At 51.8% G+C, this 23,051-nt stretch overlaps 1 protein-coding gene across 2 annotated transcripts; it reads left to right on the top strand.

Moving 5' to 3' along the window:
- Positions 1-16: 16 nt before the first annotated feature.
- Positions 17-23,051, top strand: CAD (carbamoyl-phosphate synthetase 2, aspartate transcarbamylase, and dihydroorotase). Of its 2 annotated transcripts, XM_070235656.1 has the most exons (45): positions 20-310; positions 559-698; positions 2,565-2,694; positions 4,016-4,158; positions 4,332-4,473; positions 4,670-4,841; positions 5,043-5,228; positions 5,413-5,525; positions 5,806-5,951; positions 6,226-6,357; positions 6,498-6,731; positions 6,864-7,085; positions 7,285-7,473; positions 7,742-7,866; positions 8,049-8,179; positions 11,013-11,125; positions 11,585-11,829; positions 12,054-12,300; positions 12,673-12,771; positions 12,959-13,183; positions 13,267-13,449; positions 13,643-13,861; positions 14,138-14,305; positions 14,928-15,110; positions 15,227-15,331; positions 15,785-16,024; positions 16,267-16,348; positions 16,658-16,824; positions 16,983-17,147; positions 17,323-17,454; positions 17,673-17,874; positions 18,257-18,447; positions 18,542-18,682; positions 18,901-19,002; positions 19,445-19,541; positions 19,834-19,884; positions 20,146-20,190; positions 20,295-20,464; positions 20,575-20,649; positions 21,182-21,394; positions 21,600-21,725; positions 21,918-22,073; positions 22,160-22,261; positions 22,473-22,567; positions 22,676-23,051. In XM_070235656.1, exons 1-45 carry the CDS (start codon positions 229-231, stop codon positions 22,776-22,778), a joined length of 6,729 nt encoding a protein of 2,242 aa, XP_070091757.1. In that variant the 5' UTR covers positions 20-228; the 3' UTR covers positions 22,779-23,051. The 2 variants fall into 2 exon arrangements, with proteins under 2 accessions (XP_001502475.2, XP_070091757.1); XM_001502425.7 differs by lacking the exon at positions 19,834-19,884 and having other exon boundaries at positions 17-310.

Below are 23,051 nucleotides of genomic sequence, written 5' to 3'. Positions count from 1 at the left end.
CCCTTACGTGCCTGGCCCCGCCCCTCACGCGGCCTTTTTCCGCGCCGCCGCAGTCTGCTGGGTGCAAACTGAGCTCACGCGGCTTCCACGCAGTGCTCTCTGCGGTCGCCAGTGCTGCTAGCCACGTGGACCTCTCCTGGCGCGCCGTCCTCACGTGGTTTCCGCACCGGCTGGGAATTGCTGCGTTTGCAACTTTTCTGCGCGCCCCCAGCTTTGTGCTCCGTTCCTATGGCGGCCCTGGTGTTGGAGGATGGGTCGGTCCTGCGGGGCCAGCCCTTTGGGGCCGCTATGTCGACTGCCGGGGAAGTGGGTAAGCAAGCCCGGGCCGGCTGCCCACCTCATCCCACTCTCTGCTGCCTCTCTCTGCCCAGCCTGCCCTGCCCAGACCCCGTCATTTTCCCGCCTGCGCACCCCCTCCCCCCATTCGGTGCCCATGTCTCCAGCCCAGCTCATTTCATCCCTCACGGTCAAGACAGCCTCCGTTGGGGCATTCTCATCGCGCGGGGCAGTTTTCCGAAGGGTGCCCTGCCTAAGCCCCAGCCCTCCTCTTTCTTGCAGTGTTTCAAACTGGCATGGTCGGCTACCCCGAGGCCCTCACTGACCCTTCCTACAAAGCACAGATCTTAGTGCTGACATATCCTCTGGTCGGCAACTATGGCATCCCCCCAGATGAAGTGGATGAATTCGGTCTCAGCAAGGTAGCCACACTCAATGTTTTCTCTACATTCCTTTTCAAGTCAGTAATTAGTGATGACATTGACATTCTGCTAGGCATCCTAGAGAGGACAAAGATACACACAGAAGTGATAAGACAAGTACTACGCAGAGCTTGTTAAGTGTTTTGAGAGGCACAGAGTGCTGCTGGAGGCCAAGCCAGAGAATCTGGACTTTGGTAAGGAACCAGTGAAGACTTCTTAGCAGCAGAGTCGTGTGATGGGAGCAATGCTTTAAGATTATATAGATTAGTGGGAAAGAGACGGGAAACTAGGGTCACATTCCTCCCAGTGACAGCGGGTCCCTACCAAACCAGGGAAGTTGATTATCATCTCTTAAGCCTACTTTCTTTACCTTGCCTCATTTTCTACCACTTTTCAGGAAAGCTCTTACCTCTAGATAAGAAAAAAGTTAGTTTCCTCCCACAGTGAGGTTTCCCCTATTCGTCCTCTGAAATTTGGAAACTAGGTTGCCCTCTGAGAGTTCAAGTAATAAAAAAATCGACCCAAGTTAATAGTGGAAGTCACCATAGCCTAGGTACAGTACTCCTCAAAATTCTTTTTGTCCTGATTCCAGCTTACTGAGCCCTTAATTATTAATTTGCCTTCCCAGTCACCCTGACGCTTAGGAGAGGGAGCTCCAGGTGAGGGACACACTTGTTATTCTTGGAAAGGACCATCCCTCATCACAAACCTATAAATAGACTACCTTGTAGTTTATGGTGTAGTATCTCAGTTAACGTATGTCAGTCTTCAGCTTTGTCAACTGGACACAATGACAAAATTGAGTTCATAAACCTGCATAACTGAGGCTCTGACAGAACTAGAGTGAGTAAGGCCTCCTGGAGCCACCAACCCACCACAGATGCTTTTGTGGCACATATGCTGTAAATGCACTTGTCCACGGGCAGACTAGTTCACCTAGCGGTGAGGGTTCTGCTGAACTCTCCTTCAGATCCCTAAAGAGCAGTCTCAATATCCATCTTCCTTTAAACCTTTAACTGCTAAGCAGATAGAATTTAAATAAGCCACTCCCTCCCACATAGAGGAACTGTTTCTCTGTTTACTTAAGTGCTTACCTGTTGGGTAGCCAATTTGTGTTATCTTTTGTCTTTAACGGTGATCGTCTATGAAGAGGGGAGATATAATCATGCCTAATATTGTATCCTGAACCCTTGTTTTTATTTAGTAGTGTGTTGTGCACCTACCACTCTTACACTCTGTTTTTGTCACACTCTGTAATTATGATCTTGTTTATTTACATGTTACCTTATTAATTCTCAGGTTCCCTAAGTGGCAGATTAACATTGTGAAGACAGGGACCTTGTTTTTTTCATGTTCACTGCTCCTGCCCCAGCATCTGTTACAATGTCTGGCGCCAAGTGGGCACTCAGTAAATATTCGTTGACTGCTATCATACGTCAGGCACCTTGCTCTTGAGTTCACAGTTCTGTGAGGAAGACACTGACGCATTCATCATACAGTATAAATAGCAAGAACAGTGGAAATAAAGTGAGCTTAGGGGAGCTCCAGGGAGGAGGCACAAGCTGCCGTGGGTGAGTGGGGTAGCTTCACAGAAGAGGAGATTTGTGATCTCAGTTTTGGGTAAAAGAAAAGGAAAAAGGAAAATGACACTTTCAGTTATTAAATAGGCACCCTGGGCCCATGGGTTCATTGTTTCATATAGATGACAGCATTATTGGTAAAGGGCAAAAGCATGAGGTGCTTGGTGTGTTCAAGGAATGACAGGTCATTCAGTGTGTGTGAAAGGGTCCATGCTGTACAGTGGTAAAAGATGACGGGCAGTTATGTGGCCTTGGGCTCCTCATGATTATGTCCTTCTATTAACAGTGGTTTGAATCCTCGGGGATCCATGTAGCAGGACTGGTGGTAGGAGAGTGCTGCCCCACGCCCAGCCACTGGAGTGCCGCCTGCACCCTGCACGAGTGGCTGCAACAGCATGGCATACCTGGCCTGCAAGGTATGGCATGAGCATAGGTGTATCTGGGCAGAGCACAGATTCCTGGATGGAAAGAATCAAGAGAAGATCTCTGTGCACTATTGGGACTTGAGTCCGAGGTTGTAGTAGGATGTATCTAATTTGGAAAGTTTAGATTGGAGTCCAGGGCTGGGGGAAGAAACAGCTCTTGCTCAGATGGAAAATTTCAAACATACAATAGGAGAGAATAGTATAATGAACCCCTAGCTTCTATAATCATCAACTCAGGGCTCAGCTTATTTCATCACCACTACTGTAACCTCTAGATTAATTTGAAGCAAATCTCAGATATTGTATCATTTCATCCACAAATAGTTCAATATCTATGAAAAAGGAATCCTTTTTAAAATATGACCACAATAACATCATTTCTTTAAAAAATTAACAGTAATTACTTAATATCAAATATCCATGCAATGTTTAAAATTTTCTAGAAATTTTTTTTTTGAGGAAGATTAGCCCTGAGCTAACTGCTGCCACTCCTCCTCGTTTTTGCTGAGAAAGACTGGCCCTGAGCTAACATCCATGCCCATCTTCCTTTACTTTCTATGTGGGACACCTACCACAGCATGGAGTGCCAAGCCGTGCCATGTCCACACCCGGGATCTGAACCAGTGAACCCCGGGCTGCCGAAGCACAATGTGCGCACTTAACCGCTACGCCACTGGGCCAGCCCCAATCCCCTTTTCGGTGAGGAAGATTGGCCCTGAGCTAACATCCGTGCCCATCTTCCTCTACTTTATATGTGGGATGCCTGCAACATCATGGCGTGCCAAGCGGTTCCGTGTCTGCACCCAGGATCTGAACTGGCAAACCCCGGCTGCCAAAGCAGAATGTGCAAACTTAACCGCTGTGCCACCGGGCCGAACCCTAAAATTTTTTTTTTTACTGTTTGTCTGTTTGAATCTGGATCTAAACAAGATCCATACATTGCATTTTGTTGATGTTTCTCTTTAATCTATGGGCCTTGTAACCTATTTGACAAAAACAGATCAGTTTTCCTTTAGAGTATCCCATAGTCTGCAGTTTGTTAATTATATTCCTATAGTGTCATTTACTATGTTCTTCTGTCCCTTGGTGTTATTTTCTGTAAACGGAGAAATCAGGAGTCACAGTTCAACTCAGATGTGATATTTTTGGCAAGAGTATTTCATGGTAGTATACTCCATCAGGATGGCCCAGAATTTTGGTGCCCATAGAACAGCCGTGTGTGACTCAGGGCTCTGGAATGGAAGTGCTCCTGGAAGTCTAACCTCATGGATGAGTTGGGGGAGTGTAATCTCAGAGGGTGCTCTTTTGACAGGAGTGGACACTCGGGAGCTGACGAAGAAGTTACGAGAGCAAGGGTCTCTTCTGGGAAAGCTGGTCCAGGATGGGACAGATCCTGCAGCCCTGCCATTCTTGGACCCCAATGCCCGCCCCCTGGTGCCAGAGGTCTCCATTAAGGTACAGAAGTAGAGTGGGAGAGTGTTGCAAGCTGTAGCACAGTAGCTATCTTCTGCCTATAACTGGGGTGAATATTTGAGGAAGAATCAAAAGAGGCCTCAAAGGTGTGGGTTGGTGTGTGCATATCGATACCCATGGATCACAGCTGCCAACAATTGCCCGTTGTTCCTTAGGCTCCACGGGTATTCCATGCAGGAGGTACTCCTCGGATCCTTGCTTTAGACTGTGGCCTCAAGTATAATCAGATCCGATGCCTGTGCCAGCGTGGGGCTGAGGTCACTGTGGTACCGTGGGATCACGTGTTAGACAGCCAGGGTGAGTAGCTGGGGTCTGTACAGGCCCACAGACAACAGCATGGGGGGAAATCAGTCCCTTGGTCCAGTTGCTAAAATCAGTGTGAATTGCATGGAAGAAGATGGAGATAAGGGCTTTTGCTCTACTGCTAAGGGCTGCAAGTATGTCTCTCTGGTTGAACTACTGGTTTTGATGTCATCTTTTCTGCCCTCTCCAGAGTATGAGGGTCTCTTCCTGAGTAATGGCCCTGGTGATCCCGCCTCCTATCCCAGTGTGGTATCCACACTGAGCCGTGTCTTATCTGAGCCTAATCCCCGGCCTGTCTTCGGGATCTGTCTGGGACACCAACTGTTGGCCTTAGCCATTGGGGCCAAGACTTACAAGATGAGGTAGGACATGTGGGAAGAGGAAGGGCCCACACTGCTGACATAAGGGGTGGGGAGTCTTGGGAATAGAAATAGAGTTGGTGTTTACTAGTGTTAAAACAGGAGCAGGGGCTGGTGAGAGTCGTGAGACCAATAAGAGTTGGATTTGGTACAGCGGTGGAGGGAGAGTGAAAGGCCTGTGACTCAGCATACTTCCATCTCCAGATATGGGAACCGCGGCCATAATCAGCCATGCTTACTGGTGGGCTCTGGGCGCTGCTTTCTGACATCCCAGAACCATGGGTTTGCTGTGGAAACAGACTCACTGCCAGTAGGCTGGCTTCCTCTCTTCACCAATGCCAACGATCATTCCAGTGAAGGCATTGTACATGACAGCCTGCCCTTCTTCAGGTGAGCCTGGGTGATTCTGGCAGGGTGACTGGTTCTGTACAGCTTTGAGGCCTCCCGTGACTTGAAGATGAAAAAGTAAAGCACAGAAGTGGACCCCAGTTGTCTATCCCACTGCCCTCCTCCTAGGCTGCCAGTGCCCAGGGCGGTGATGATGACAGGTTTCCTAATCCAATCTCTTCAACAGTGTCCAGTTTCACCCAGAGCACCGAGCTGGCCCTTCAGATATGGAACTTCTTTTTGATATCTTTCTGGAAACTGTGAAAGAAGCCACAGCTGGAAACCCTGGGGGCCAGACAGGTAAGTGCCTCAGCAAATCTGGGCTGTGGAACTAAGAACAGGGTCAGATTTTTGGGAGGTTAAGGGGGTGGGGTGGGAAGGCAACCAAGCCAAAGTAATGCATTTATGTTTCTATTGAAAGGAACTCCAGAGTCATGAGTCCTGGGTTCTGGTTCTGCCTCTGCCACTCACTAGAGGCATGACTTATTCTGGATTCTTCTGTAAAGGGAGGGGGTTAATCTAGATGATCACTCATGTCTCATTCAGCTCTAACATTCTATGACTTTTTTTGCCTCCGCAGTTCGAGAACGGCTGGCTGAGCGCCTCTGTCCCCGTGGAATTCCCACCCCAGGCTCGGGGCTTCCACCACCACGAAAGGTTCTGATCCTGGGCTCAGGGGGCCTCTCCATTGGGCAAGCTGGAGAGTTTGACTACTCAGGCTCTCAGGTAAAGCGTGTCCGTCCCCACCCCTCTGGATGTGTGACCCTCAGGAGTGGATAGAGTCTTACGGAGAAGGGCTGAGACGTGAACATTGGTTGTAGGGAGGAAATGAAACAAGATCTGGGGAATGTGTGGAAAGGTGAGGTGGTGAGGAACAGAAGTCAGTTATTAGGGACTAAGAGTACAGGGAGGGAAAGAAGAGGAAGAGAAAGGCCAGTCTAAAGCTGTTTACAATCTTTTTTCTGCAGTTGAAGCTGATATGCCATTTTTGTTCCTCTAGGCAATCAAGGCCCTGAAGGAGGAAAACATCCAGACATTGCTGATCAACCCCAACATTGCCACAGTGCAGACCTCCCAGGGGCTAGCAGACAAGGTCTATTTCCTTCCCATAACATCTCACTATGTAACCCAGGTATGACTAGGGTAAGGCTGGACTGAGGAGGGGACCCATGCGGACAGGGGATCCTGTGGTCACTCTGGGTTTCTAAACTTGTTTGATCCACTCCCTAACCCCAGGGTCTTAATGCCTGTTGTTCTTCTCTCCTTCCTCAGGTGATCCGTAATGAGCGCCCGGATGGCGTGTTGCTGACTTTTGGGGGCCAGACAGCCCTGAATTGTGGTGTGGAGCTCACCAGGGCTGGAGTGCTAGCTCGGTATGGGGTCCGGGTCCTGGGTACACCTGTGAAGACCATTGAGCTGACTGAGGATCGACGTGCCTTTGCCTCAAGGATGGCAGAGATCGGAGAGCATATAGCCCCCAGTGAGGCGGCAAATTCTCTTGAACAGGTTCGCGGGGTGGTTGGGAAAAGGTAGAATGTGTCATTTTCTTTATATCTTATTTTTTTCTGGGACCAGGAACCTTCTGCACAGCAGGCATTCAAGGCCTAATCTGTTGTTTGTCTCTTCTGCTCATTGCAGGCCCAGGCAGCCGCCGAGCGATTAGGGTACCCTGTGCTAGTGCGTGCAGCCTTTGCCCTGGGTGGCCTAGGCTCTGGCTTTGCCTCCAACAAGGAGGAACTCTCTGCTCTTGTGGCCACAGCTTTTGCCCATACCAGCCAAGTGCTGATAGACAAGTCCCTGAAGGGATGGAAGGAGATTGAGTATGAGGTGGTGAGAGACGCCTATGGCAACTGTGTCACGGTGAGTGATGAAGGAAGGGTGGGGTTAGTGTCAGGCAGTATGAGTGCTTGTAAGAGCAGAAACCAGGGCTTGGGTCTTTGAGGGTTCGATGTCACTCAGAACCAGGATGGGTGGCAGAGGCAACAGAACCTTGGGACTCAGCCTTCTGCCTCTCCTGACTCCCTTTGGCAGTGACCTCCCTAGGACCCTCCCTTCACAGGTGTGTAACATGGAGAACTTAGACCCACTGGGCATCCACACTGGTGAGTCCATAGTGGTGGCTCCGAGCCAGACGCTGAATAACAGGGAGTACCAGCTGCTGCGGCAGACGGCCATCAAGGTGACCCAGCACCTTGGAATCGTTGGGGAGTGCAATGTCCAGTATGCCTTGAACCCCGAGTCTGAGCAGGTGAGACTCTAGGCCCTGGAGCTGATAGTCTAGCTATTGGACATTCTTCCATAATTTTGGGGCCTCAAGGCTGAGAGGCCTTTAGGCCCCAAAGACACTTGAGCAGAAGCTGGGATTGTCTTTGGTAGGGTTGGGTCATAGGGACCAGGGGGCGATTTTGCTCTCCATCCCTTCAGGGAGAGCTTTATTTTCTTGCCTTTCTGAGACCTCTCCTAGGTGAGCTTTCTTGGCCAGTTACCTGGTGACTCTTTCTCTGGTCTCTTTTTAGTATTACATCATCGAAGTGAATGCCAGGCTCTCCCGCAGCTCTGCCCTGGCCAGTAAAGCCACAGGCTATCCACTGGCCTATGTGGCAGCCAAGCTGGCTTTGGGCATCCCTCTGCCTGAGCTCAGGTACAAGGGTTGGGGAGAGATCAGGGAGGCAAGGGCATGGGGAGCTGAAGAAAATGTTCATGGGATGGGGAATACGAAAAGGACATTGGCCTGGATGTGTGGGGGTGGAGAGAGCTATCTGGAAGCTCCCCCTTTACATCTGCTGCTCTGTCCTTTTGCCACTCCTACCTGATGGCTCCCAGTAACTCAGTGACAGGAGGAACAGCAGCCTTTGAACCCAGCCTGGATTATTGTGTGGTGAAGATTCCTCGCTGGGACCTCAGCAAGTTCCTCCGTGTCAGCACAAAGATTGGCAGCTGCATGAAGAGCGTTGGTGAGAGAGACATGCCCCAAGAGACCTCTCCCTAGATCACCCACGGGGTCCCACCCATCTCAAGAATCTAGGGTGTTATAGAGTTAGTTCCCTGGCATGGCCTTTCAGCTTCTATATTAGCAGCTGAATTCATGGGAACACAGTTCTCAGAATAGGGACATTTCAAACTGAGATAGTAGTCCTCATCAGGAGTGGGGCTCAAAGGCATCTGGAAACTATGTCAGAATAGACATGCCACCTCCACTCCCTGATGGCATGTCAGAATCTCTGGAATGGGGTGGTAGCCATCAGACTGTCTCATCTTCTCATTTTACAAATGAGCAAGCTGAGGTGCTTACAGAAGGAAAATGTCACGGCTGAGTAGAGGGCAGAGCCAAGAACTGAAAGCTAGACCTGGTCCCTAGTTGCGTGTTCCTGTTACCCTACATTGCCTGTCGTCGGTGAGACAGTTCTGTGAAATGGCACCACAGCATTTCATGGCGTTTTGCCCATGGCCTCATTACTAGGTGTTCACGCCGGTGACATTTTGTTTTCCATGCTTGTTTAAATACTGATGTTTCAGGGAAACGATGACTGCTGTTTTCCTGTGAACTTTCGAAATCCAAGTCAGCACAGTGGCAGCCATTCTTAGCATATCTCCCCCTCTGGGCACTTTTTGCCTGGTCACTAAACGACATTTTTTTTTTTTAACACAATGTTTAAGATCAGATCAGGACATCAGAGACTTTTTTCATAAAAACAGAAATTTTGTCCTGAAAAGTGAATGGGTAAATAAACAGCCTCCAAGCAGTGGTAGAGTATGCTGGAACTGAGTGAATGTGCTTCCCTATAGCATCCCTTTCAGGTTGCCTTAGACTGTCCTCTGAAACATTTTGAGCAAAACAAGCATGCACATGTACCAAAATGCCCCCAGCTAAGGATAAGGGCATTTCATTGTGCTCCAGATTTCCATTAAGAGCATTAGTAGCCTTTAAATAAGTAACTCTAAGCTCAGATATTATTTCAGAATTTTTAGAAATCTTAAAAAAGACTGCCAAGTTGTTCCTTCTGGAGATTAGTTTCTGTTATATGAAAATTATAATAAACATGGGAATGAAGCCATGATTAAATAGTGGCTAAAAGCAGTGGCTTGAAAATAGGACAAAGATTGATTCCTAGATGAGACACTTAAATATTTTACGTCTATTCAAGCCACCTTAGAATATGATTTTGTTGGGTAACTTTTTTTAACTTTTATTATAAAGTAAGATACATGAATCATTGACAGATTAGAAAAGACACTTTAACTGAAGAAGGATAATCACTAGCAGTCTTGTCACACAGAGGTTAATTTGGGTGTATTTATATGAGTCCAGAATTTTTCTAGGCATGCATGTTTTTATTTTACCCAAAATAAAAACTTTTGTAATATAACCACCTTATAAAGGAATTGAATAAAATCGTTCATAATCCACTTTCTTAACACTACTATTAGCATCTTGGTTTTTTGGAAAAAAAATTTTTTTTTTTTTGGTGAGGAAGTTTGGCCCTGAGCTAACATCTGTTACCAATCTTCTTCTTTTTGCTTGAGGAAGATTGTTGTTGAGTTAACATCTGTGGCAGTCTTCATCTGTCTTGTGTGTGGGATGCTGCCACAGCATGGCTTGATGAGTGGTGTGTGAGTCCCCTTCCGGGATCCGAACCGGCAAACCCCGGGCTGCCAAAGTAGAGTGCATGAATTTAACCGGTACGCCACTGGGCTGGCCCCTCGAAAAATTTTTTAAAGAAGCAACTATTAGGATTGTAAATAGAAAAATACAATTGGCAAGAAATACTTGGAGACCCTAGGGTAAATTGTCAGAGGATGTGAACAAAACTTTGCAGAAGAGGAAATCAATAAGCAAACCTGGTCGGGGGGAAGAAATTTCCTCTTATTAATAAACGGAAATCTAGTTAAAATAAAACAGTACTTTTGCTTATTAGTAAAAGTTGTTTAAAATGACTATACATACTTTGTAGAAAGTTGGTTGGACTTATACTTTGTAAAGCAGAAACTTCCACAAAGCAATTAATAGTTATCAAGGGCCAGAAAATTTGTCTTACTCATTGCCCCCGCACTTCTGAGAATTTATCCTAAGGAGATAATCCGAAGCACAGAAAACATCACGGCCTCACTTAGAACAATGAACACTTTAAATGTCCTTCAGTAAGTGAGCAGTTAAATTATGATAGTCATACAGGAATTACACTGCTGGCAGTGTCACATAGCAATGTGGGAACATGCTTATGATGAGGGAAAATGCAGGATAGAACTTGTTTGTGCACTATAATCATATATAAAACATACATCTGAAAAATGTCCAGAAGGAAATACTCTAAAATGACAGTTGTAAATGTGGTTAGCTCTGGCTGGATTCAAAGAGTGGTGAGATCATCTTCCTGTTATCCAGACTTCTTAAAAGTTTTAAAGGATGAGACAGACCCCAGATGGTGTCATCACAGTATGAGTAAAGCAACCCAGATAACTGGAGACCCCCCAGTGGTTGGGCCACTGTGATGGGCCAATATCCCATCACAAGTGGATGTTTCAGTACCCACGTGCCCATTTTACGCATTTTAATTCCATATTCACTAATAAAACATGAAAATGGTAGGAAGAAGAGCTGCAAGTTTGAGATTTCTCAATAATGAAACACCATAAATCCCACCACTATGGGACTTGCCCTGAGAACCTTCTGGAGGCTTGACTGTAAACCATAGACATTCTGGGCGCTCCCTCCCGCAGCCGCCACCTCCCCCTACCCCGTGGGCCCCCAGTCCCCAGGCATTCAGTTCCTACGTCCTATTCCTCCAGGTGAAGTCATGGGCATTGGGCGTTCTTTTGAGGAGGCCTTCCAGAAGGCTCTGCGCATGGTGGATGAGAACTGTGCGGGCTTTGATCACACGGTAAAGCCAGTCAGTGATATGGTAAGTGGCTTCCCTCCCCCTGGCAACACCCCTAAAATGGACCTGCTTCTCTCTGTCCATGGCCCATGAGCTTGTTACCTGTAGTACCAGCAGTGATCGTTATTAGACCTTTGCTGTGTTTTCACTTTGCTGAGAATTTCATGATTTCATCTCATTTATCATTATATGAGGACGTATTATTAGACTTGTTTCTACAGATGAGGAGGTTGAGGCTTAGAGAGGTTGTGGAACTTACTCAAAGCCGCACAGCCAGCAAGGGGCAGAGCCAGGATTTCTATCCAGGGTCTTGCAGTTGCAGAGCCTCTTCTCTGGTCTCTAGTTTCTCTCCTAAGACAGTAGCACTCTTGCTGTCAGGATTTTTGAGGCACTAAAAGTAGATTGGGAATGTTTTGCTTAACATTCTGGCATCCACCTCTGCACAGTCCTTCCATATCCATCTGTCTGCCCTCTCCCCATTAGGAGTTGGAGACTCCAACAGATAAGCGGATCTTCGTGGTGGCAGCTGCTCTGTGGGCTGGCTACTCAGTGGAGCGCCTGTACGAACTCACACGCATCGATCGGTGGTTCCTGCACCGAATGCAGCGGATCATAGCACACACCCAGCTGCTGGAACAACATCGTGGACAGCCTTTGCCCCAAGACCTGCTGCACCAGGCCAAGCGCCTTGGCTTCTCAGACAAGCAGATTGCCCTTGCGGTTCTGAGGTCAGAGATGGCAGTGAGGGCCTCGGGCTGAGAAACGTGGGGCAGAGAACCTTTATACCAGTGAGGGGCCCTCGGAAGGGAGGGACAGGATCAGGAGCTTTGGGGGCTTCTGACCTTCGTCCCCGGGATATTTCCTCTTTGATCCCTGCCCTGGGATCTCACCCCTCTACTCAGTCCGTACTCCACTCCCAGGGTCTATGTTTCTGACCCTTCTTCTCCTTTAGCACAGAGCTGGCTGTTCGCAAGCTGCGTCAGGAACTAGGGATCTGCCCAGCGGTGAAACAGATTGACACAGTTGCAGCTGAGTGGCCAGCCCAGACAAATTATTTGTACCTAACATACTGGGGCACCAGCCATGACCTCACCTTTCGAACGCCTCATGTCCTGGTCCTTGGCTCTGGTGTCTACCGTATCGGCTCCAGCGTTGAGTTTGACTGGTGTGCTGTGGGCTGCATCCAGCAGCTCCGAAAGGTCTAAGAGCTAGTCTTTCATACCGTTTTCTCTACTGTTCTATTCAGCTCCAGCATTTGCCTTCCACCCACACTTAATTCTTGAACTTTCTATTAGTTGCTGCACCTTACATCTGTCATAGAGCTTTGGGTTGGGGGGGTCCCCTTAGGCCATCTTGTGCCCCACATGGGGCATGTAGCTCCTCTCCAACACTTTGTACCTACTTCTCAGATATGTACAGTGCTGGTCCTACTTCCTTCCCAAGGCAGGTGTCCTGTACAGCTATTTCAGAGGAAGCTGAGGTGGTACTCTCTGAAGTAGGGGCTTTGGCTTAGTTTCTCCATGTTCCTCCTCCCACCTAATTGCTAAATATCATTCCCCTCCCTATTGCAGATGGGGTATAAGACCATCATGGTGAACTACAACCCAGAGACAGTCAGCACCGACTATGACATGTGCGACCGACTCTACTTTGATGAGATCTCTTTTGAGGTGAGAGGGATGAAGGCTACCCATTACCCTAGGTGGCCAGGGCCAAGTGGGAGTGGCTACTGACCTAAGATTCTTTGGAACTTGTGGGATTTGAGGGGAAGTGGGTGGAGGGTGAGGAGCAATGAGCAAGAGGGTTCAGATCCCTGACCCCGCTTGTTACCGCCATTTGTCTCCTCCTGCACTGTAGGTGGTGATGGACATCTATGAGCTGGAGAACCCTGAAGGCGTGATCCTGTCGATGGGTGGCCAGCTGCCTAACAACATGGCCATGGCTTTGCATCGGCAACAGTGCCGGATACTGGGCACCTCCCCTGAATCCATCGACTCAGCTGAGAACCGTTTCAAGTTCTCCCGGCTCCTTGACACCATTGGTATCAGCCAGCCTCAGTGGAGGGAGCTCAGTGACCTAGAGGTGAGCTGGAACCTGGTGGGGGCTGGAGGCTAGATGATGTCAGGGGTGTGTGACCAACCCAGCTAAGCTCCCTGCACCCTTAGTCTGCTCGCCAGTTCTGCCAAACAGTGGGGTACCCTTGCGTGGTACGCCCCTCCTATGTGCTGAGTGGTGCTGCTATGAATGTGGCCTACACCGACGGGGACCTGGAGCGCTTCCTGAGCAGCGCAGCCGCCGTCTCCAAGGAGCACCCTGTGGTCATCTCCAAGTTCATCCAGGAGGCCAAGGTAGGAGGCTGCAGACAAGTCTCCGAGGGCAGGCTTCCAGCCTTACAGACTTCCCTCTCTGGTCCTGCAGAAATTTGTAGGCACAGGGGGCTGGGAAGGATGGATTGTGCCAGGGCTTCTCAAGGAAGGGACATCCTGAGGCAAGTGGGAAAGGAAGATGGCCCTTGCCCATTGCCCTGTGTGCCCCCACTAGGAGATTGATGTGGATGCTGTGGCCTCTGATGGCGTGGTAGCAGCCATTGCCATCTCTGAGCATGTGGAGAATGCAGGTGTGCATTCAGGCGATGCCACACTGGTGACCCCACCACAAGACATCACTGCCAAAACCCTGGAGCGGATCAAAGCCATTGTGCATGCTGTGGGCCAGGAGCTACAGGTCACGGGACCCTTCAATCTGCAGCTCATTGCCAAGGTAGTAAGAGGGGGCTAAAGGAAGGGACTAGAGGGCCACAGCGCCAGGGATCCCTGCTCTGTCTCCTGCCCTCATCAGAATAGGCAGGACAGCTGGAGGGAAAGGGTCACGGCTAGGGCCCACATTGTTGTCAGGCTTTGTGACAGTAAGTCACCCTGACCCCTGTCCCAGGCTGATTACCCACAGAACGGTGAGTGAGGGGAAGAGTCAAGGTCAGTGGAGTAGTGGCAGCAAGCCCAGCCTGCGGAAGGCCTGACCAATCCCTCTCTGCCCCAGGACGACCAGCTGAAAGTTATCGAATGCAACGTGCGTGTCTCTCGCTCCTTCCCCTTCGTCTCCAAGACACTAGGCGTGGACCTAGTAGCCTTGGCCACACGGGTCATCATGGGCGAAAAAGTGGAACCTGTGGGGCTCATGACTGGCTCTGGAGTCGTGGGGGTAAAGGTACGGAGGAGTGAAACCCCGGGTTAGGAGTGAGAAGCGGGGAGACAAGTAGTGCAAGAGAGTTCACTTACCCCACATATTCTATGTCAGTCAACACGTAAACCGAGCACTTACTGTAGGCAGAGCATCGCTGGGCCATGAGGGTGACCAGATAGTCTCTGTCCCTTAGGAGCTTCTGCTCTAGTAACAGGAGGCAAGAGAAGTTGGATCCCAAACAGCTTGTTTATAGAACAGTCTGACAAACCACATAGTAAAGATGTAAACAAAATGCTAAAGGAGTTCACAGATGGGAGATGCCACTTCCAAAAGGAGTGACCTGGGAAAGCTTGAGAGAGGAGTTGGTATGTGCACTGAGCCTCGGAGGATGGTCAGGATGTTTGGTTTGCAGAGCTTGTTGAGGAAGTATTCCAAGGCCAAGGAATAGCCTGGTGGAAGCTGAGGGATGACCCAGAGTGTGTTTGGGAAGCAGCTGACTGACTGGTGTAGGGCACATGTAGAGCAGCAGCGGGGAGGGCTCACCCTCCTGTTTGGATGAGACCAAGGAGGGGACCGTGCCTGCCTCTCCTGGTGCGGGGAGGTGGGCCCCATCTGCCTGGGCCTCTCTCACATCCTGCTCCCTCAGGTGCCCCAGTTCTCATTCTCCCGCTTGGCGGGTGCTGATGTGGTGTTGGGTGTGGAGATGACCAGTACTGGGGAAGTGGCCTGCTTTGGGGAGAGCCGTTGCGAGGCCTACCTCAAGGCCATGCTTAGCACTGGCTTTAAGATCCCCAAGAAGAACATCTTGCTGACCATTGGCAGCTATAAGGTACAGAAACCGGGGGCTGGGAGGTGGGGGCAGATGGCCTTGGCTCTCGGGGCCAGGGCTGACCTTGAAGCGGGAGATGAGAGAAACACATCTCATTCTCCTTCTGCTCGGTTCAGAACAAGAGCGAGCTGCTCCCAACTGTGCGGCTGCTGGAGAGCCTGGGCTACAGCCTCTACGCCAGTCTGGGCACCGCTGACTACTACAACGAGCACGGCGTCAAGGTACCGGGGCTCCCCAGACCGACCCCACACCACCCCGCCTTCATGGCTGTGAAAGCACCAGAGAATTCTCTCCCTTTTCCCTTGCTTTTATTGCTATTGTATAAATCACGTATATTCCACGTAGAGCAAGTAGAATATACAGAAAAGAAAAAAGAAAAAAATCCCTTACAGTCTCTTCACCATTGTTACCGTTCCGGTATATTTCCTTCCAGAATTTTGTTTCTATATGTACACGTGTGTAGGCTCCTTCTGCAGAGTCCTTGGTAACCATAATGTAGATATGTTTCTTGTCAAGAAATATACTTTGCCAGTTGCAAATAGACGCAGCTCTGGTCCCCACCCTGTCGGTCCTCAGTCTCCTCATGCGCTCCTGGGCCACCTCTCCTCCCTTCAAGCTGCCTTCCTTATACCAGCCAAGCTCAGGTTGGCCCTGACCTTGTCTCTGGGCCACAGGTAACAGCTGTGGACTGGCACTTTGACGAGGCAGTGGATGGTGAGTGCCCACCACAGCGAAGCATCTTGGACCAGCTGGCTGAGAATCACTTCGAGCTAGTGATTAACCTGTCAATGCGTGGGGCCGGGGGCCGGCGTCTCTCTTCCTTTGTCACCAAGGGCTACCGCACCCGGCGCCTGGCTGCTGACTTCTCCGTGCCCCTCATCATCGATATCAAGTGCACCAAACTGTTTGTGGAGGTAACCAAGACCTAGGTTCTGGGAGGAAGACAGCCAGTGTTATTGGTGGAGGAGGGAGAAGTGAATGTGTCAAGGGGGTGGGAAATCGCAGTATGAAGCAGCCCTGCTAATAGTCAAGCTTTGTGGCCACAGAGAGAAGTGTGTATAGAGAGGTAGGAGCCTGGTTTATGGGAAAACCCAGTCCCTACCTACAACTCCCAGGATGCCCTTAAATCAGGTCTGACCATGGTTTTCACCTGCAGGCCCTAGGCCAGATCGGGGCAGCCCCTCCTTTGAAGGTGCACGTTGATTGCATGACCTCCCAAAAGCTTGTGCGGCTACCTGGTAAGTGTATCTCTTGGGAGAACCTGGCTTCTGGACACTAGTAGCAGCTGGCATAGAGATCCTGGGTGTGATAGATGATGGCTGTGGGCCCCACTCCCTGCCCTGGACTCTATAGAGTGTGCAGGCCCCAGAATCTTTCTCACTCTGAGCTCTTTTGTTTCTCGATCCACAGTGCCCTTGACTGAGGAACCTTGCCACTTCTTATTTTTATTAGTTGCTGTGAATTTTCCTGCCACCCCAGTTCATCTCCTTGATACCCTTCGCATCTCTGAATCTTCCTCTAATCTTACCATCTCCATGTTCTCCCAGGACTAATTGATGTCCATGTGCACCTGCGGGAACCAGGTGGGACACACAAGGAGGACTTTGCCTCAGGCACAGCTGCTGCCCTGGCTGGGGGTGTCACTATGGTGTGTGCCATGCCTAACACCCGGCCCCCCATCATTGATGCCCCTGCTCTGGCCCTGGCCCAGAAGGTGAGCCCTTGCCTTCCTGCTTCATGTGACCTACATGCCCCCACCAACCTCCCCTGCTTCCCTGAGCCCTACTCCCTCTGCCCTTCCTGAGGGGCCCATGCCACTGGTGCCAGGCTGGCATGGATGCTGATGGGCCTTATCTCCTATGTATTCTCCAGCTAGCAGAGGCTGGCGCCCGCTGTGACTTTGCCTTATTCCTCGGAGCCTCATCAGAAAATGCAGGGACCCTGAGCGCTGTGGCTGGGTCTGCTGCAGGGCTGAAACTGTACCTCAATGAGACCTTCTCGGAGCTGCGGCTGGACAGTGTGGCCCAGTGGATGGAGGTAGGGAGTGGGCATGTGGGAGGAGGCAGCCACACCATGCTTCCTGGCCTGAGGGCCCCACAGAGTGGGTTGCCAGCAGTGAGGAGTCAGGAGAGCCCCATGAGGACTCTGGGCTCTGATGAGCACAGAGAATCAAAGGCTCTGTCCATTCCCTGAGAGTTCTTCCTGCCCCTAGCACTTCGAGACCTGGCCATCGCACCTCCCCATTGTGGCCCATGCGGAGCGGCAGACTGTCGCCGCCATCCTTATGGTGGCTCAACTGACCCAGCGCTCAGTGCACATATGTCACGTGGCACGGAAGGAGGAGGTGAGAGAACACCAGAGGTCCCAGTGCCCCAATGCTTTCCCAGTAGCACAAGAGGTCAGGGTAGTCCTTGGGAGCAAGAGAGGGTCAGGGAAAGCCTGGAGCCAGCACCGTCAGCATGTCTGCCTCGTAACTCTCCTAGAGGAATGGTTGGCTGCAGGGACTTTGTAGGGCAAGGCGTAGAGGGAGGCCTCCTCTACCTCTACCTGTTCTCCCCGCAGATCCTGCTGATTAAAGCTGCAAAGGCACGGGGGCTGCCAGTGACCTGCGAGGTGGCACCCCACCATCTGTTCCTGAGCCGCGATGATCTGGAACGCCTGGGGCCCGGGAAGGGGCAGGTCCGGCCTGAACTTGGCTCCCGCCAGGATGTAGAGGCCCTCTGGGAGAACATGGCTGTCATCGACTGCTTCGCCTCAGACCACGGTGAGAGGGCCCAGAATGTGCCTCCTTGACCCAGAAGAGCTCATGCCCCAGCTCAGGGAATCTGGGCCAGCACTCTGGGCTCCACAAGCACTGGGACTTGATCTGAGGGGTACCCCAGCCTCTGTGGTGCCTGGTGTGTGATAGACCTTCATTAATATTCAGGAAAGTAATGAATGAGCAAGTGAGTAAAATTATAAATAAGAGAATATGGGAAGAAGGTGTGGGCCCCAGAAGATGGCAGCAGTCCTGGTTTCCCTATTTTCCAATTTCCAGAAAAAATCAGCCTTAGGGTTGGTGGTGAGACAGTGCAGTCCTGGTGGTGTATGTGACTTCCCAGCTGTGGAGGTCATTGGTCCTGAGGAACATCCTCTTTTTCTCTCAGCCCCCCACACCTTGGAGGAGAAGTGTGGGCCCCGGCCTCCTCCTGGCTTCCCAGGGCTCGAGACCATGCTGCCCTTGCTGCTGACAGCTGTAAGCGAGGGCCGGCTCAGCCTGGACGACCTGCTGCAGCGACTGCACCACAATCCTCGGCGTATCTTTCACCTGCCCCCACAGGAGGACACCTATGTGGAGGTGTGGGGATGAGGGCTTGGGGTGGGGACCGTCCAACCCTTGGATCTGTTCCATGGTATGGCCCTCTGCTAGCCTACCCTGTGACTCTGGGCAGGTGGATCTGGAGCATGAATGGACAGTCCCCAGCTACATGCCCTTCTCCAAGGCCCACTGGACACCCTTTGAAGGGCAGAAGGTGAAGGGCACAGTCCGCCGTGTAGTCCTACGAGGGGAGGTCGCCTATATCGACGGGCAGGTACTTGTGTCCCCCACGCCCTTCCCCACCTTCCCCAGTGCCATTTTTGTCCCACCCAGCAAATCCATGCAGTCCCACGACCTCCTCCGGCTGCCCTGTACGTGGTGGGCACAGGTACCCAAAGGCAATTTTTCTTCTTGCTGGCTTCCACTCCTTCAGGATCCCAGTCTGGCTCTCTACTTCCTCCTCAGTCACCTGCCCCTGCCTTCTGTCTGCAGGTTCTGGTGCCCCCAGGCTATGGACAGGATGTACGCAAGTGGCCTCAGGGGGCAGTTCCCCAGCTCACGCCCTCAGCCCCTGCTGCCAGTGAGATAACCACGGTATTCATACTGCTTTGGGGCCAGGATGTGGGTATTGCGTGGGTGCAGCCAGGGGCAGGGCTGCAGCATAAACATTTTGATTGGTGGTTGAGGGGTGGAATGCTCTTCACTTCACAGTTAAAATCTCCACCACCCATCTCTCTGTCTACTGCAAAACGTCAAATTAACTCTCAGTTGAGGAGGCTATCTGTGAGAAACAGAAGGCCATTATTAACCCAACCAGAGGTATATCTGGGGGCCTGTTGTGGGGCTAGCACACACTTCTAAGAGGCCAGTTTGTCTACCTGTGTCGAGGACAGTGTAGTGGAAGGGTGGAGCTGAGGTGAGATGATGGAGAATGGAGTCCACGTGGACAGTGGGCATTTTGGCTTTTCGTGAGGGATTGAATTTGAGGAGGCGTTGGGTCAGTACTTTTCAAAAGTCTAGGCTCATGTCTCTCCAGACACCCGAAAGGCCCCGCCGGGGCATCCCAGGGCTTCCTGATGGCCGCTTCCACCTGCCACCCCGAATCCACCGAGCCTCTGACCCAGGTCTGCCAGGTAAGGGAGGTCCTGTGACGTGGAGGGTGGGGCCACTTGGGCATAGAGACGTGGAGGGATGGCTCCTCTTCCCACAGTGTCCTGGATGGACCGGTGTTAGGAGTTCAGTGGCCTAGGAGTGGTCCAGGCCCTCCCTTTCCAGCAGCTCACCTTTGTCCACTTGCCCTGCCCTTCCCACCATCCCTTTATCCTAGTCTGATCCACTGTACCCTCCTTTGCCTAAATCAGTCCGCCCAACATGAGGTAGGCATCCCACAGCTTCTTCTCACAGGCCCTTTTTTGTTGTGGGCAGCTGTGTTCCTCCTCCTGGGAGCTGGGAACCCGCAGGGCAGCAGAGAGTGGGGTAAATCCAGGTTGTTGGTTGGTGTGAGCCTGGCCATTCCCCTTGCCTAGGATCCCTTTGTCACCTGGGAGGGTCCTGGGAGGGCACCACTGCTCACACACAATAGCTGTCATGGGAAATCACGTGTCCTACCTCCCCTAACCTGCTATAGCTACTGTGGTGTGAGTTGGTTTAACACGGACACTGGGATCCAGTGGGGAAGTGGGGGCTCTTCGCAAACCTCAACCACAGGCTTACATCTGTCCTGTCGCCCTGTTGCAGCTGAGGAGCCAAAGGACAAGTCTGCTCGGAAGGCAGCTGAGCCAGGTGAGAGACTGCCCCACAACACACGCTCACCTCGGGGACCTCTGATCTGACCTGGGTAGGAGGAACCCTCTGACCAGTCTCTTCTGTCCTGTCCCTCACTGCAGAGCTGTTGGGAACCCTTGATGGCACCTGCTACCCTCCACCTCCAGTACCTAGACAGGCATCACCCCAAAACCTGGGGACCCCTGGCCTGCTGCACCCCCAGACCTCACCCCTGCTCCACTCATTAGTGGGCCAACACATCCTGTCCGTCCAGCAGTTCACCAAGGATCAGGTGCCTGGGGGAAGGAGGAAGGGGACACCCAGAGCTTTGAGTGTCTGGAAAGTTGGGGCTAGGACCTCTGGGGGCAACTGCCTTTCCAGCTGACTCGGAGTCTTTCGTAGATGTCTCACCTGTTCAATGTGGCACACACGCTGCGTATGATGGTGCAGAAGGAGCGGAGCCTCGACATCCTCAAGGTCAGGGTCAGGGCTGTGGGCTGAGTTTCCAGGCCCCTGTCAGCAGGGCTGTGCGGTGGTCAGAGGGATCTCCCTCCCCTACCACAGGTCCCGTCTTGGGAGTCCACACCCTCCACCGCAGGTAACTCGGCCTCTGCTCTGGAACGTCCTGCTGCTCTAGGTCATCCTCTCCCACGTTTGCCTTCCTCTTATCAATATTTGGCTGACTTGCAAGGCCCTGAGCACCAGCGCGTCAGCCCAGCCATCTGGTCACTTGATCTGTGCTGATGTGTTCATGGGAGAGAGCCAAGAGATTTCCTTCTCTCCTCAAGAATGAGTGTCTCATTCACACACTTAACAATGGCTCTTTGGAGGTGGAACCTTTAGCTCAGAGTGATACTAATGGTGGAAATAGGAAGGCTACACCAGTCATGGGGAGGGTCGGGGGTTCTCTCAGCTCCCCTCTTGTATAAGCTGGGGAGGCAAGCAGCAGCCTGCGCGTTCCCCAAGATGAACACACACACGTACACATTGACTCTTGCCGTCTCTCCAGGGGAAAGTGATGGCCTCCATGTTCTACGAAGTGAGCACACGGACCAGCAGCTCCTTTGCGGCAGCCATGGCCCGACTAGGGGGCGCTGTGCTCAGCTTCTCAGAAGCCACGTCCTCTGTCCAGAAGGGCGAATCCCTGGCTGACTCAGTGCAGACCATGAGCTGCTATGCCGATGTCGTCGTGCTTCGGCACCCCCAGCCTGGGGCAGTGGAGGTGAGGTTGGCCTTTGCACCAGGACATGATTGACTAAGCTGGACCCAGGGATGTGAGGTCCCTTCTGCTCACATTTTCTGTGACTACAAGTCTCAGGTTAGGCCAGATGAGTTGAGGGGGCCCAGGAAGAGTGGGATGGTGCCAGGGAGTGGGGCCACTGAGATGCAGAAGACAGAATTCTCCTTCCTTACTCCCATTTTCACAGCTGGCAGCCAAGCACTGCCGGAGGCCAGTGATCAATGCCGGGGATGGGGTTGGAGAGCATCCCACCCAGGCCTTACTGGACATCTTCACCATCCGGGAGGAGCTTGGGACTGTCAATGGCATGACGGTGAGAGTGGTGGCAGGGGTTGGAGGCCTGCCCGGGGAAGGTGTGGAGAGGGAGGCAGTGGGAAGTAGTTTCTCTGTTCCACAGCATGCTGCATCAAAGGGCCTCCGTCCTGATCCTAAGGCTGCAAGCTTTGAAATGGGAGGGGGGGTGCTCAGTCTAGGGGCCCTGTTGGTGATTGGGTTCCTCTGCTAGATCACAATGGTGGGGGACCTGAAGCATGGACGCACAGTGCATTCCCTGGCCTGCCTGCTCACCCAGTATCGTGTCAGCCTGCGCTACGTGGCGCCTCCCAGCCTGCGCATGCCACCAAATGTGTGGGACTTTGTGGCCTCCCGTGGCACCAAGCAGGTAAGGTCCTGGCAGGCCAAGGGTGACATGGGTTAGACAGGCAGAGCCTGGCACTGCATTCAGCCTGGCTCTGCCTCACCCTCCAGGAGGAATTTGAGAGCATTGAGGAGGCGCTGCCTGACACAGATGTGCTCTACATGACTCGAATCCAGAAGGAACGCTTTGGCTCTACTCAGGAGTATGAAGCTGTGAGTGCTGGAGTTTGAGGAGAAGCCAGGGCTGGAGCTGCCAGGCATCCAGACTAGCAACCAGGAAGGCTGGGCCCCAGGAGCTTGATTGGGGCCCCTCAGTTGTGATAGTTCTGTATGGGTGTGGAGGGGGCCTCAGGGGAGCCCAGCCTTGTGGCCTCATAGCCACCCTTGACCCGAGGCACTGATGGGCCTCCTGTTTGCCTCACAGTGCTTTGGCCAGTTTATACTCACTCCACACATCATGACCCGGGCCAAGAAGAAGATGGTGGTGATGCACCCAATGCCCCGCGTCAATGAGATAAGGTGACACGGTGTCAAAATTGAGGATATGCTGGGGGTTGGCTGTGGAAGGGCACTTAGTCCTGGACAGGCCATCATGGACTGTGTGGTAACTTTTTTCTTCTCTTGCAGTGTGGAGGTGGACTCAGACCCCCGAGCAGCCTACTTCCGCCAGGCCGAGAATGGCATGTACATACGTATGGCTCTGTTAGCCACAGTGCTGGGCCGCTTCTAGGGCCCGGCTGCTCAGCCTCTTCTCATCAGGCCCAACTGCTGGGCACAGAATCTGGTGCCCCCTACGGGGGCAGCACACCTAGTAGATGCTCTGGGCCATCCAGATAGTTCACATGCTCAGATACGCACACCTGCAGACCACACTTAAAGCACTGGACTGGACTGGAGCTCTCTAGCATGGGGGTGGGGCCCAGTTGGGCCCTTCTCCCTTATTGCACCTCAAATCTGTACAGTGACTTTTCTACTGACTTAGTAAACAGCTGAACTGCTTCTA

Source organism: Equus caballus, chromosome 15 (assembly GCF_041296265.1).
Source record: "Equus caballus isolate H_3958 breed thoroughbred chromosome 15, TB-T2T, whole genome shotgun sequence".
Lineage (NCBI taxonomy): Eukaryota > Metazoa > Chordata > Mammalia > Perissodactyla > Equidae > Equus > Equus caballus.
Note: the sequence above shows the minus strand (reverse complement) of the source record. Positions and strands in the feature narration are given on the sequence as shown.

Bases quoted from the DNA above. Each gene is read 5' to 3' on its own strand.
- CAD (XM_070235656.1), top strand. From the start codon at position 229: ATGGCGGCCCTGGTGTTGGAGGATGGGTCGGTCCTGCGGGGCCAGCCC. The intron at 5,229-5,412 runs GTGAGCCTGGGT...TCTCTTCAACAG, and splicing joins GACAGCCTGCCCTTCTTCAG to TGTCCAGTTTCACCCAGAGC. The intron at 8,180-11,012 runs GTGAGAGAGACA...CTATTCCTCCAG, and splicing joins CAGCTGCATGAAGAGCGTTG to GTGAAGTCATGGGCATTGGG.